This window comes from Choloepus didactylus, chromosome 2, assembly GCF_015220235.1.
Source record: "Choloepus didactylus isolate mChoDid1 chromosome 2, mChoDid1.pri, whole genome shotgun sequence".
Classification (NCBI taxonomy): domain Eukaryota; kingdom Metazoa; phylum Chordata; class Mammalia; order Pilosa; family Megalonychidae; genus Choloepus; species Choloepus didactylus.
Window position 1 is genome coordinate 218296103 of NC_051308.1, and position 11214 is coordinate 218307316.

Genomic DNA, 11214 nt, shown 5'->3' on the forward strand with positions numbered 1-11214 from the left:
GCTGGTGCATCATCTGGGGAACGGGATGACATACTTACACCACATCTCTAGGGTGGGGTGGGGGGTTTCACCGGTGCTGGGCAAAGTGTGGTGCCTAAGAGGAAGGGTGCTTAAGCTCCCTCCTGGGCCGGGCCCCTGGCAGGCCTCTGGTTTGCCCCCACTTCTGGGCGAGATCTGAGGGAGCCCCACAGCTCCGTTAATCAAGTTAAGCAGACGTGGTGGTACACACGGCTGAGCTGACTTCTGCCAGATGTCTCTGTCCCCCTCAGCAGCGCAGCACTTCAGACTGCGTGCCACGTCCTGCTCTGGCAACGAGGATCAGGACCTCTGACAACCCTCTAATCATCTCGGTGGCAGACAGAGCACGTCTGGCTAAGTCTGTTTGGCTTTCTCTTTTTTATCCTGTGCGTTCATAGAAAATAAACGCAAACCCTGATTTCCAAGAAGGTGAAGTTAACAGGAAATCAGCCCGAGCACCCTTTTATCTTCCACAGGCCACTGGGCCAGCAAGCAGACGGCTGTGCCAAGGATCAAGGTCCTGGGTGTCAGGACTGGTGCCGCATGAGGAGGCAGCACCAGGCCAGCTCCGAGGCCTGACTGCGTCCCTCTGGAATCCAGTGAGGTGGGGGGTGGGGGTGGGGGGGAGTGTCATCAGAGAAGAGCATTTCAGTGCCGTATCCTCTTCCCCTCCCTCCCCTTCCCCTGCTTCCCTCCACTTCTAACCTAAGCAGCAACAGATTTTGTGCAATGACAAGGAAAGGGAACATTCAGTGCCAGGCTTTTAATTACAATTGCTTTGGGCTGCTGGCCTCCATGCCAAATGGCTGCACAGAGTGTTTTATCACACCGCGAAGCCAACAGGCTGCAGTCTATGGTGCATGCACTCGGGCATCTGGTATAGGTGGGGCTGTGCCTGGGTTCCCACTGGAGAGGGGCTGGGCCCAGGTTAGCTTATGCAGGCATCGGAGTGGCTGGCCCAGTGCAGCCCTGGGTTTTAGAGAGCCACTGGACCAGAAGGAAATGCCTGTTGGGACCTTCACAGCAGACTCCAGGGAAGGCCTATAATTGGGCAGAAGAGGGGTCTTTGGGAGGAAGGCCAAGTTCTTGAAAGATAATGTAGATGGATGGTACTGTGGGGTATGGCCAAGTGAGAAGCCTCGATGATAATCACGTCCCCAGCGCTTTATAAGGAGCTTTCCACGTTCTCGAGCATGCCTGAACCTCTCGGCCCTGCTGAAGACACAAGCTCAGAGAAGGGACGTGGCTTGCCCAGAGTCACACAGGCAGGAAACGGACTGGAGCGCAGGCTTCCCTCTCCATCCAGCAGTCTTCCCACCACAGCGCAGCTGCCTGCCCTCACAGGGGTGGGGCAGACCCCCCAGGGCCAGAAGAGCAGACAGGCAGGGCATGGCATCCACCTCCTGGAACTGCCCAGGCAGGGAACGGGTTACACCTCCTGGAGCCGCCAGGGCAGCCCCCGTTCAGGGGAGCACTGTGGTGACGCTAGTGAGCACCACGTGCTCCGAGATTTTGGAGATGGAGCATCGGCTCTGCAAGGACGAGGACTTGTGGCTGGCAGAGGAGCAGGGGCTGGGGGCCTTCAGAGAGCCGCAGGGTGCCAGGCCAGGCAGGCAGCAGGAGAAGGCGGCCTTAAACTGCTCCCGGAACTTGCCTTAGTTGGGAGACAAAAGACACAGCCGTGATGCCACAGACACAGACGGAAGGGGCGTTGGGCCCAGGGACACCCACGCAGCTCCAGCCAAGCTGCCTGTGAGGAGGCCGTGGGATGGGGGTGGGGTGGTGGTGGTGGGGTCAAGGGTAGATCTGAGATAGAAAACCCCAAGGCAACCTCCTCACTGCCAGGCAGACTGAGGACAGAGGCCCTGGGGCAGTTTCCGAGGGAGAAATGCAATTTTTTATCTGATTCTTTGGCTGCACTCTGGCTCAGAGCCTGGCTCAAAACGTGGTGTCTGGCTCAGGGGCCTCAGATCACCTCTGCCCTCCTTGGCATGAGTACTCATGGGAATCGGAGCTCATTATCTGTTGCTAGGCTCTCCCCTTCTCTGCCCCTTAATGATGAAAATGAAGCAGGAGCAGCCCTCGCTGAGGGTGTTTACACAGTGCCAGGTGATATGCTGGGACCTCGTGGCCTCTGTCCCCCCCAAATCATCCCAGCACCCTGAGAGTTTGGAGCCCTTTATCCTCACTTCCTGGATGAGACGGAGGTGTAGTGGCTTGCCCAAGGTCCCCAGCCAGAAGTCGAAGCTGTTTAATGCCAAAGCTCTAAAAGGGGAAGACTGGGTGGGGAAGGAGGCACTCCCACAACCACTGGTTCAGCTAATGCATATCAAGGAAACCGGTTTGTTCTGGAACTGAAACCTCCTTGATCATGTTTCAAGCATGATCTCCAGTTCCCAGCACAAGGCCAAACACACAGTAGGTGCTCAGTAAATGTAGGCAAAACAAGGGGATGCATGGCAGCAAGTTCTGCCGGACATTCCTCCGCTGCAGTGTTCACCTCACCTGTGAGCTGGAAACCAGTCAGCCGGCCTTTGTTGCGTCTCAGTGAGGGTGGTCATATTGACCCCTGACCCCTCCTTCTTTAAAGACGATTTGTCCAGGCCTGAACAATCATCTGGACCAGCTCAGTAGAGGCCTGCCCCAAATCAGAGGCCTGGTGGTTGCACCTCTGCTACTAAAGATGGCCAGGACACAACCACTCTGAGGCTGGGAAGTAGAGGGGAGAGCAGGAGGGCCGGTGCTGGGGGCAGGTGGATCCAGGGATAGTCCCTAAGATGCTGCCACTCTGCCAGTACGTGTCTGGCTCTTTCCTGGCCCTGGCTGCCTCTGCAGGCCTGCCTCTCTCACCCTGATGGCTCTATAATGCATGGTCCCCTCAGGCAGGTGCTCCCAGGACCTCTTCCCACAGGCCTGGCTCCCTCCAGGGAAGAAGGACTCATCTGCCTGTGTTGACCAGAGAGGGGCTGGTGGGAGTCCTACTGTGCTTCCCCCCAGCGAGGTGGAGGCCAGCTGACCTAGTCTCTGTCCTTTCCACTCACTCACTGGTCTGCAGCATCTGCAAAACCGGATCCTGGGTGTCAGGCAGCTTTCTGTGGCCACTTTTGGGGCTGTGGCCTGTCTCCCACTCAGACCGGATGTCCTGCCCTGGCAGGGCTAGGTCTTTCCCCTGACTGGGGGCTCCAGAGCAGGGTCACTGTCCCCAGAGGGAGATGGTATATCCTCCCCCCACCCTACCCTGTCCCTTATTCGGGCCGTGGATTGGGGGTGGGGAGACTGTTGTGTCTTGGGGGCTACTGGCCACCCAGCCCCTGTCACTCTGCCTCCCCAGCACTCACCACTGAGGAAGTTGTAGATGATAGGGTTGGCGGCGCTGTTGGCATACACCAGCCAGTGGGAGAAGGTGAAGCAGGCATAGACGGCTTCTCGGTCGCTGGCTTGGCGGAACATCCCAAACACCCTAGGGCAGGGTGGGGGACGATCAGAAATGGTGGTGGGGGGCGGGGTTGCTCACAGAACTCGGGCTGCTAGAATTGCCACTGTCCACTTCCGTCCACCAGGTGGCCCTTGGCAGGGCCTCTGGGTCTGGGGTCTTGACCACAGTTGTGGTTTCTCTGGCACAGAGAGGAGTGTGACCAGGGCGAGTCTGGGGACAGGGACCAGAGTACATCTGCTTGGTCACTAGTGATTGGATCCCCTGTCCCTCCCCCATCCACTTTCTCATCCCCACAGCAGTAGAACGAGTCATAGACAACATCCATTTTTTTTCAGATGAGGAAACTGAGGTTCAGAGAGGCAAAGTGACCTGCCCAAGATCACACAGCCAGGAAGTGGCCAAGCACCAACTCAAACTGAGATGGTCTCATGTCAGATCGCCCATGTTATCTCCTAGCACCTGTGCCCCTTTGCAGGTCACTTCCCCCTCTGGGTTCCAGCCATCTCCTCTGAGAACTCTTTAAGAGATGAGTGACGTCGAAGTGCTTTGCAGAGAGGGCTTGGCTACAGGCAGGTTTGAGCATTACAGGTGAAGCAGTTTGCAGCAGGAGGGGAGCAGACTTCTCCCAAAGCCGGGCCTTGAGCTGAGTCCCAGTAGGAGCTCATTTAAAATTGCCTTTCTCATAAGTTTGCTGGCCCTTGAAGAGGCCAAGCTCTTCCTCAGGATCTTTGCAGCCTCCAGCTAGAGTGCTGCTTCTGCAGATACCTGCATGGCTCCATCCCTCACTTCCTCTAAGCCTCTGCTGGAATGTCTCTTCCTCAGAGAGCCCTTTTCTTTTTAAACCATTATATCTAAAAATAAACCAAACCACCCTCCACCACCAAAACCAACCCGTCACTCTCTATTCCCTTTCCTTATTTTATTTTTCTTCATAGCAATTATCGCTGCCTAATGTTATATATTTAGTGTTTGTTTGTTTGTTTTTAATTTATTTTCCTTCTCTCCCACTATAAAGTAACTTCTTGAAGGAAGGGGCTTTGTCTCGTTCACTCACTCTTAGAATTTGACAGTTGAGTGAGTGAAATGAATGAATTTTCCCAGCAGCCCCGGGAGGCAGGGTCTGTTATTACCCCTATTTTACAGAGGAGGAGACTGAGGCCCAGAGAAGAGAACTGACCTGCCCCGTGGTCATGCGGTGGATACCGAACCAGGCCTTTCTCCAAGGCAGGGAGCGCTCCTTCCTCTGGCCTCAGAACTTCTCCCCGGCCCCGACGGCCCCCTTTGTGCTCTCACCTCTTGAGGACGTTGAGGACGCTGATGGGCAGGTAGCAGAGGGCGAAGACCAGCAGAACTACCATCAGCATCTTGGCCGTCTTCCTGCGCGCGCGCATCTGCTTCACCTCTGCCAGGAAGGCCCGGGCCCGGGGCGGGGGCTCCATGCTTGGGCCCTGCCCCTGGTCCTCCGACTGCTCCGAGGGCCGCTTCCAGTTCCGCACCAAGGCCGAGGTGGTGCCCGGGATCTGCCCGGCACACATGGAGACAGAGGAGTTGGCAGGGCTCCTTGGGAGGGTCCTTCTCTTTTGCTCCTCCCTGCTCTGGGCTGGACCCCGGGCAGGATGGCAGTGGGCAAAGGGAATAAACCCGTGCAATAGGAGGGAACGTAACATTCACTATAAGAAAAAGCTTCTTCTAGATTAGAGAGTGAAGCATGTACTTCCATTCCCATTAGCTCATTGTGAAACCATCTCACAACAATCCTGTTATACTTGAGGCAACTGAGACTCAGAGAGGTGGAGGGACTGACCCCAGGTCACACAGCTGATAAGAGGCCCCAGCCCGAGGCCTGCACAGCCTCCCAGCACCCATCCCTCCTCCTTAAAGCCCCACTTCCAGCTTTGGGGGTGGGGGTGGGGGTGAGCTTTGCCTCCCCCTGGCCCATGCTGTGGTGGGGTGAGCCGGTGAGCAAATGGAATGGCCAGGGCCTCAGAACCCAGTCCCGGCCTAGGTCAGTGTCCTCAAGCCTAGGAGGCTTCTGGGCTCCTGGAACAGCCACAGGCATCCTTGAAGCCTCTCCCACCACCAGACCCCCGAATCACCCTACAAGAAGGGTTTGAGTTCAGGAAATGGGGTCTAGGACCAGCTCAGCCATTCGTGAGCTGTGGGACTTTGGCTCACTTTCCTTTTCTGAGCCTCAGTTTCCCTGTCTGTGAGATAAGGACAGTGCCCTGTTTGACCAGGGCTGTGAGAGGCAGACGGGCAAGTGTTTGGTAGACTGCAAGGCTAGCCAGCCAGGGAGGGCCCCGCTCAACCAGGCAGGGCCTGGGCCTGAGCCACAGAAACCACATCCCTGAGTGTGAGCACTGGCCGGGGCTTGGTCATATTCTGGCCTGTGACTCTCTCACTGCCCAGGCACTGATCCAGGATTCACTCCCACTAGTGCCAAGGGCCTCTGAACACCACACCCCACCCTGTGCACCCCCCCAAAAAACCCACCATTGTGGGTCAGTCTGTAATAGAGAAAAGAAGACAGGCTGTGGGACCAGAAGGGCTCTGCCCCTCACTGGCTTTGGCAAGCTGGTGAGTCTTACTCAGCATTGCCGAGTGGGTAGTAGTGCGTCTTTTGTTAGATAGTCATGCCTTATTTGGCAGGAAACTCAGAGCTGCTATTATGATCATTGTCATGGCACTAATCTGAGCACTGGAAGCCCAGATCTGGGTTTGAATCCCCCAATCTTCTAATCACTGGCTGAGTGATTTGGGGGATGTTACTTCGTCTCTCGGGGTCTCAGTTTTCTCATATGTTAAATGAGGATAATAATAATGTCTACTTCAGAGAGTGGGTAAGAGGATGCAAGATCAGCTGGGTATGGATGGTACAATAAGCTATTAATATGATTTGGTTCCCGGGAAGGCACCAGCACTTTCTGCAGTGAGTTCTATCTGTCCCTGGGCCTGGCCTCTCTCTGCCTGCAGCCAGGATGGGTGCAGAGCACAGGACTGTCTACTCCCTTAGACCAGTGCCCCCAATCCCTCCCAGCCCAAACAGTGACACCAGAGTGGGCCTCACCTGGCGGCCCCACAGCTTGCGAAAGATCTGGAAATAGGCCATGGCCATGAGGCCCAGCGGGGCCAGGTAGGTGACAATGAAGAAGCAGCTGTGGTAGATCTTGGGGTAGAGCTCATCTGCAGGGGCCAAGAGATAGAGGGATGGGCCCAGTCCAGGATCCCCTCACCTGACCTTGTTAGCAGTGCCACTCTGGGGGCAGGTGGTCCCCTCCTGGTACTATGGAAGAAGACCGGGATTTGCTCAACCTGGGGTTGTCCATTCTGGAGGGACCTCTAGCAGATGCCTACATGGAGGAGTCACCCAGGAAGCCCTCACCCTGGAGGTATCCCTGGTAGATATCTGTCATAGGGCATCCTCTTGGGAAAGTGCCCACCCTGGGGTGCCCACCCTGCTAGATGGCCCAGAGGTGTCCATCTCAGGGATGCCTGCCCAACGCCCCTGCCATTACCTGCCCAGCGCTCGTCACAGACAGAGAAGAGCTGGGTGCGGTTGGCTAGCTCCGGCAGCACGCTGCTGCATTCCATGACAGCGGCCTGGGGCACCATGACGGCCAGGGACACGGCCCAGATGCCCAGGATGGAGCCACGGGCACGCCGGGCAGTGCTCTTGAACATCAGCGGGTGGCAGATGGCATACCAGCGGTCCAGGGCGATGAAGCTGAGGGTCAGCACTGCCACGGACACAGACACTGCCTGGCCCGTGGGGATACAATGTCAGTCCTCTTGGGGCCACCCAGAGGTCTGGGAGTGAGGGTCTCCCATCCCAGAGATGTGGAGCAGCCAAGTGCAGTGTGAGTCCCGACTCCACTCAGATTCACACTGGCTGCGTGAATTTGAGCCAATCCCTCACCCTCGCTGAGCCTCATCTGCAGAATGGGAGTATGCCACCTGCCTGCCAGAATCCTTGTGAGATTAATGAAATCATGCATGGAAAATGTCCAGCCTGGGAACTGGCACATAGCAGGTGTTCCCCTACTATGAATAATCATAGCTTACACTGATGGAGCTTAACTGTTCTCATTATCCTCACAACAACCCTGGTGGTGGGCTATTATTACTTCCATGTTACAGATGAGGAAACAGACATAAAAAGGTTAAACATCTCGATCGAGGTGAATTCCCTCACCTGTCTGTCTGTATTCTCAGGGTCAACAGAGTTAGTCAGTTTTATGGAAAACCTGAGAACTGGGAAATCCAAGAGGCATGCTCTCTGCCCTGGGCTGCCGTCCCTTCCCCAGTCTGTTAGGAAAAGGATCCCTCTTTCTGGGAGGCAGAGAGAGCCTGGGCCAGAGGCGTGGGTGGGCCTCACCTCCAGGTGCCCCCTCTCCCCTGGGGTGCAGGGAGAAGGTCAAGGGCACGACTGAGAGGCCCACCGGCCTCTGGCCAGCCTCTCTCCACCCCACTGGCCCATCCGGCTGGCCTTGCCCACACTCCTCCATTCCCACAGCTGGGGGAGCACCGGGGCTTCCTCCCTGGGGATGTGCGTAGTGTGTCAGTCACTGCGGACTTGTGCCCATGTCCCTGGGGTGACTGTACATGTGTCTGCTATGGTCGTGCATCTGTCTGTGGGTGTGTCGGGAAGGGAATATCTGCATGAGTGTGTGGGGCTGGGGCTGGGCGGTGTCCTCCAGCGTGGGGCCCCCCTTGCTGGCAGTAGAAGATGGCATTGCACAGGTCCTGAGCCACCGTGTCCTGTCTGAAAGGAAAGTTCGAGGCAGGGTGGTGGTGAGGGGAGCCGGTGGGCAGAGCTCACCTGTAGGTAGGGGATGACCTTGCAAAGGGCGTGGCCGAAGAGCCAGGACTCGGTAATGTCCACCAGCAGGCTGGCTGGCAGGCAGATGGCTGTCACCAGCACGTCGGCCAGGGACAGGTTGACAATGAAGTAGTTGGTGACCGTCCTCATGTGGTGGTTCCGCCACACGGCCAGGCAGACTGCGGGTGGGCGGGGACGAGATGAAGCCGGCGGCAGAGCCACACCCACCCCCAAGCTCCGCCCCCGCGGCCAGCCCCTCCCAACACAGCCTGGAGAGCGAGTGGTACCCCGGAGGCAGGTGAAGCCCAGAGGCCCCTCGGGTCCCCAAGGGAAGTCCGCAGCGCCACCGAGCGAGACTCAGGCCTACCCAGCGTGTTGCCCACCAGGGCCACGAGGAACACAGCCACGTAGGCTGCGATGAGGACCCACTCATACTGCTTGGGGTACAGATAATCGCGCCACAGGTAGCGGAGAAACTCATCTTCGTAGTCGGGGGGCGCGGAGGACGGCTCCCCGCTGCCAGTGGGGATCCCTGTCTGGGCCCCTAGGGTGGTAGACATCCTAGACTTTGCAGAAGGAGAGGAGCCAGGCCTGGCCTCAGCCCACTCCCCCAGGGGGCCGGAATCTTGCATCCAGGTCTTCAGGATCCCAGCCCCAAACCTCCTGAAGGAAGGAAGGAAGGAAGGAAGGGAATTAGGGAACGTGCGGGCACTTTGCGTAGCAAGTTCTCACAGTCGTGTGGGTCAAGGGTGAACTTGAGATTGGTAAAGGAAGGAAGACCTGGGTTCCATCCCAACTGCACACACACCGGCTTTGCTGCCCTTGGATAACTTACCTCGCCTCTTTCAGCCTCAGTTTCCCCATCTCTCCAATGGCCTCCTAAATGGCATGCGCTCTAATGCATGCTAAGTGCTTCTCCCGGAACCTGGCACGGGAAACGCGCTTCAAGAACGTTAGAGGTTATCGTTACTAGGGAGTCCTGCTTTGCAGACGAGGAGATACAAGCTCAGAGAGGTTGAGCCTCTTCCTCAAGATCACAAATCTACTAAACCAGCTCTGTCTGAATCCACCAAACACCATAGATTTTGGAGGGGACGCCATCGCAATTGAAAATATTCTCTCCTGAGTCGGTTCACAGGCCTGGATTTGATGAAGAAAGGTCAAGGGTGGCCTGGGCGACCCGGGTCTCGCCCGCCAGACCTGCTAGCCCCTCCCGGGTGGGGATAAACACACACACACACACACACACACGCACACACACGCACACACACACACGGAAGGACCGACGACCTGCCTGGGAGCGAGAGGACAGCCTCCGGCCCAACGGCCGGGCCACTCAGGCCGCCTTTCTAGTCCCGCGTTCAAGCCTCGGGGCCGCCATGCGCCCGGGCAGTCGCCAGGGGTCGCTGGGCGGGCGCGCGGGCCGCCCTCCATTCATAAATCCGGCTTCGCTCCTCGCCCCTCCCTCCTTCAGACCCCTCCTTCCCGGGCTGGGCAGGGACGACCAGGACATGTGTGGGAGGGTCGCCGGTCCCCGGAGACCCCTGGGAGTGGGGGAAGAGGACTCCTTCATCCCCACCCTGCGCCCGCGGACCCGCTGCCTCAGCGGGACCTCCCGGCATCTCGGGGGCAGCGGGGGTCTGGGAGTAGGGAGGGGTCTAGGGGTTCCGCGGGAACCTGCCCGGCGGAAGGCAGAGGCGGCTGGGGACTCAGTCTCCCAGCACCCAGGTACTCCCCGGGGACCACTGGCTTCCTCCCATCCACCGCCGCGGGTCCTTGGGAATCCCCACCCCGGGCCTGGGGTACCCCGCACCCCGCACCTGTTGGCTCCGGGACCCCGGCGTCCTCGGCTGCTGTCCCGGAGCTTGCACCGGGGACTTCGCCTCCCTGCCCCGAAGGCCGGGCCTCTGGGAGACGGGGCTAGGGGAGGGGGCCGGGCGAGCCCCCTCCCGAGGCTGCGCTGCCTCGCCTCGCCTCGCCGAGCTGGGCGCGAGCCCCGGCTCCAGCGCGGGCTGTGGCTCTGCGCGGGTTCCGCGGGGCTGCGTGCCGCGGGGAGAGGGGGGGCTCGGGGCGGGAGGGGCAGGGCGGGGAGGGGAGGGGAGTCCCCAGTCCGTCTCGGCGTCGTGTCTCAGCCCCGAAACTGTAAGGGCGGGGGAGACATGCTCTTTCCTCCCGGCTTCCCACTTCAAGCTTCCATCCCACCTCCATTCATGCGTCTCTCGGTTCATTCATACGGTCCGCATTCATTCAGCATCGATGCCTCCCTCCACTCCGGATTCCGAGCGCACCTACTGTGTGCCGGCGGGCCCTGGCCCGCTTCGGAGGGTCTCAGTGCAGAGGGCGATCCCAGCTGCACCTCTCCTCGCTGCTCACCTAGCTGACGAGGCTGCTGGCACAGGTGGGTCACAGGGGTGAGCCGGCCGATGCCTGCACATTCTCCAGCCAAGCTCGGCTGCTGCTGGGGCAGCTCCCAGCGATGCCAGAAGGACCAGCACGTCCATCTCCCAGTCCCCGATTCTTTCTGCCCCCGAATCCTTCTTCTCGTTCATTTCTACATTTTCCCTCCCAAGACAGGGATGGGAGGGGGGGGTGGGGGGGGAGGGGGGGGGGTGAGAGGGGCTAATTTATTCCACAAGTATTTACTAAACGGTGTGCCAGGCCCTGTGCCAGGCAATGAGCTATAATGATAGAGCTGCCACTTACATAGTCCACATGAGGCATTATTCCATTTAATCAATCCCGGCAGGTTATTGTCCCCATTTTATAGATGAAGATTCTGGATGCATGTGGCTCAGTCACATTCCTAAGGTCACACAGCAGAGGCAGAGCTGGGATTCAAGCTCCCAGATCCACCCAGCCTCCCTCACCAGAGAGAAGCTCCCAGGCTGGTTGGAGGGAGACAGGCACATACCCAGACAATTATCCTAGGGTGTGATGAGAG

The 11214-nt window shown here is 58.4% G+C and overlaps 1 protein-coding gene across 1 annotated transcript; it reads right to left on the minus strand.

The window, feature by feature from the left end:
- Positions 1 to 766: 766 nt before the first annotated feature.
- On the minus strand, positions 767 to 10147 carry HCRTR1 (hypocretin receptor 1). The gene is made up of 9 exons (XM_037817890.1): positions 10094 to 10147; positions 9109 to 9413; positions 8641 to 8936; positions 8274 to 8452; positions 6970 to 7213; positions 6522 to 6637; positions 4748 to 4974; positions 3357 to 3478; positions 767 to 1672 (listed from the first exon to the last, which is right to left on the minus strand). Exons 2-9 carry the CDS (start codon positions 9135 to 9137, stop codon positions 1482 to 1484), a joined length of 1404 nt encoding a protein of 467 aa, XP_037673818.1. The 5' UTR covers positions 9138 to 9413; positions 10094 to 10147; the 3' UTR covers positions 767 to 1481.
- Positions 10148 to 11214: the final 1067 nt, after the last annotated feature.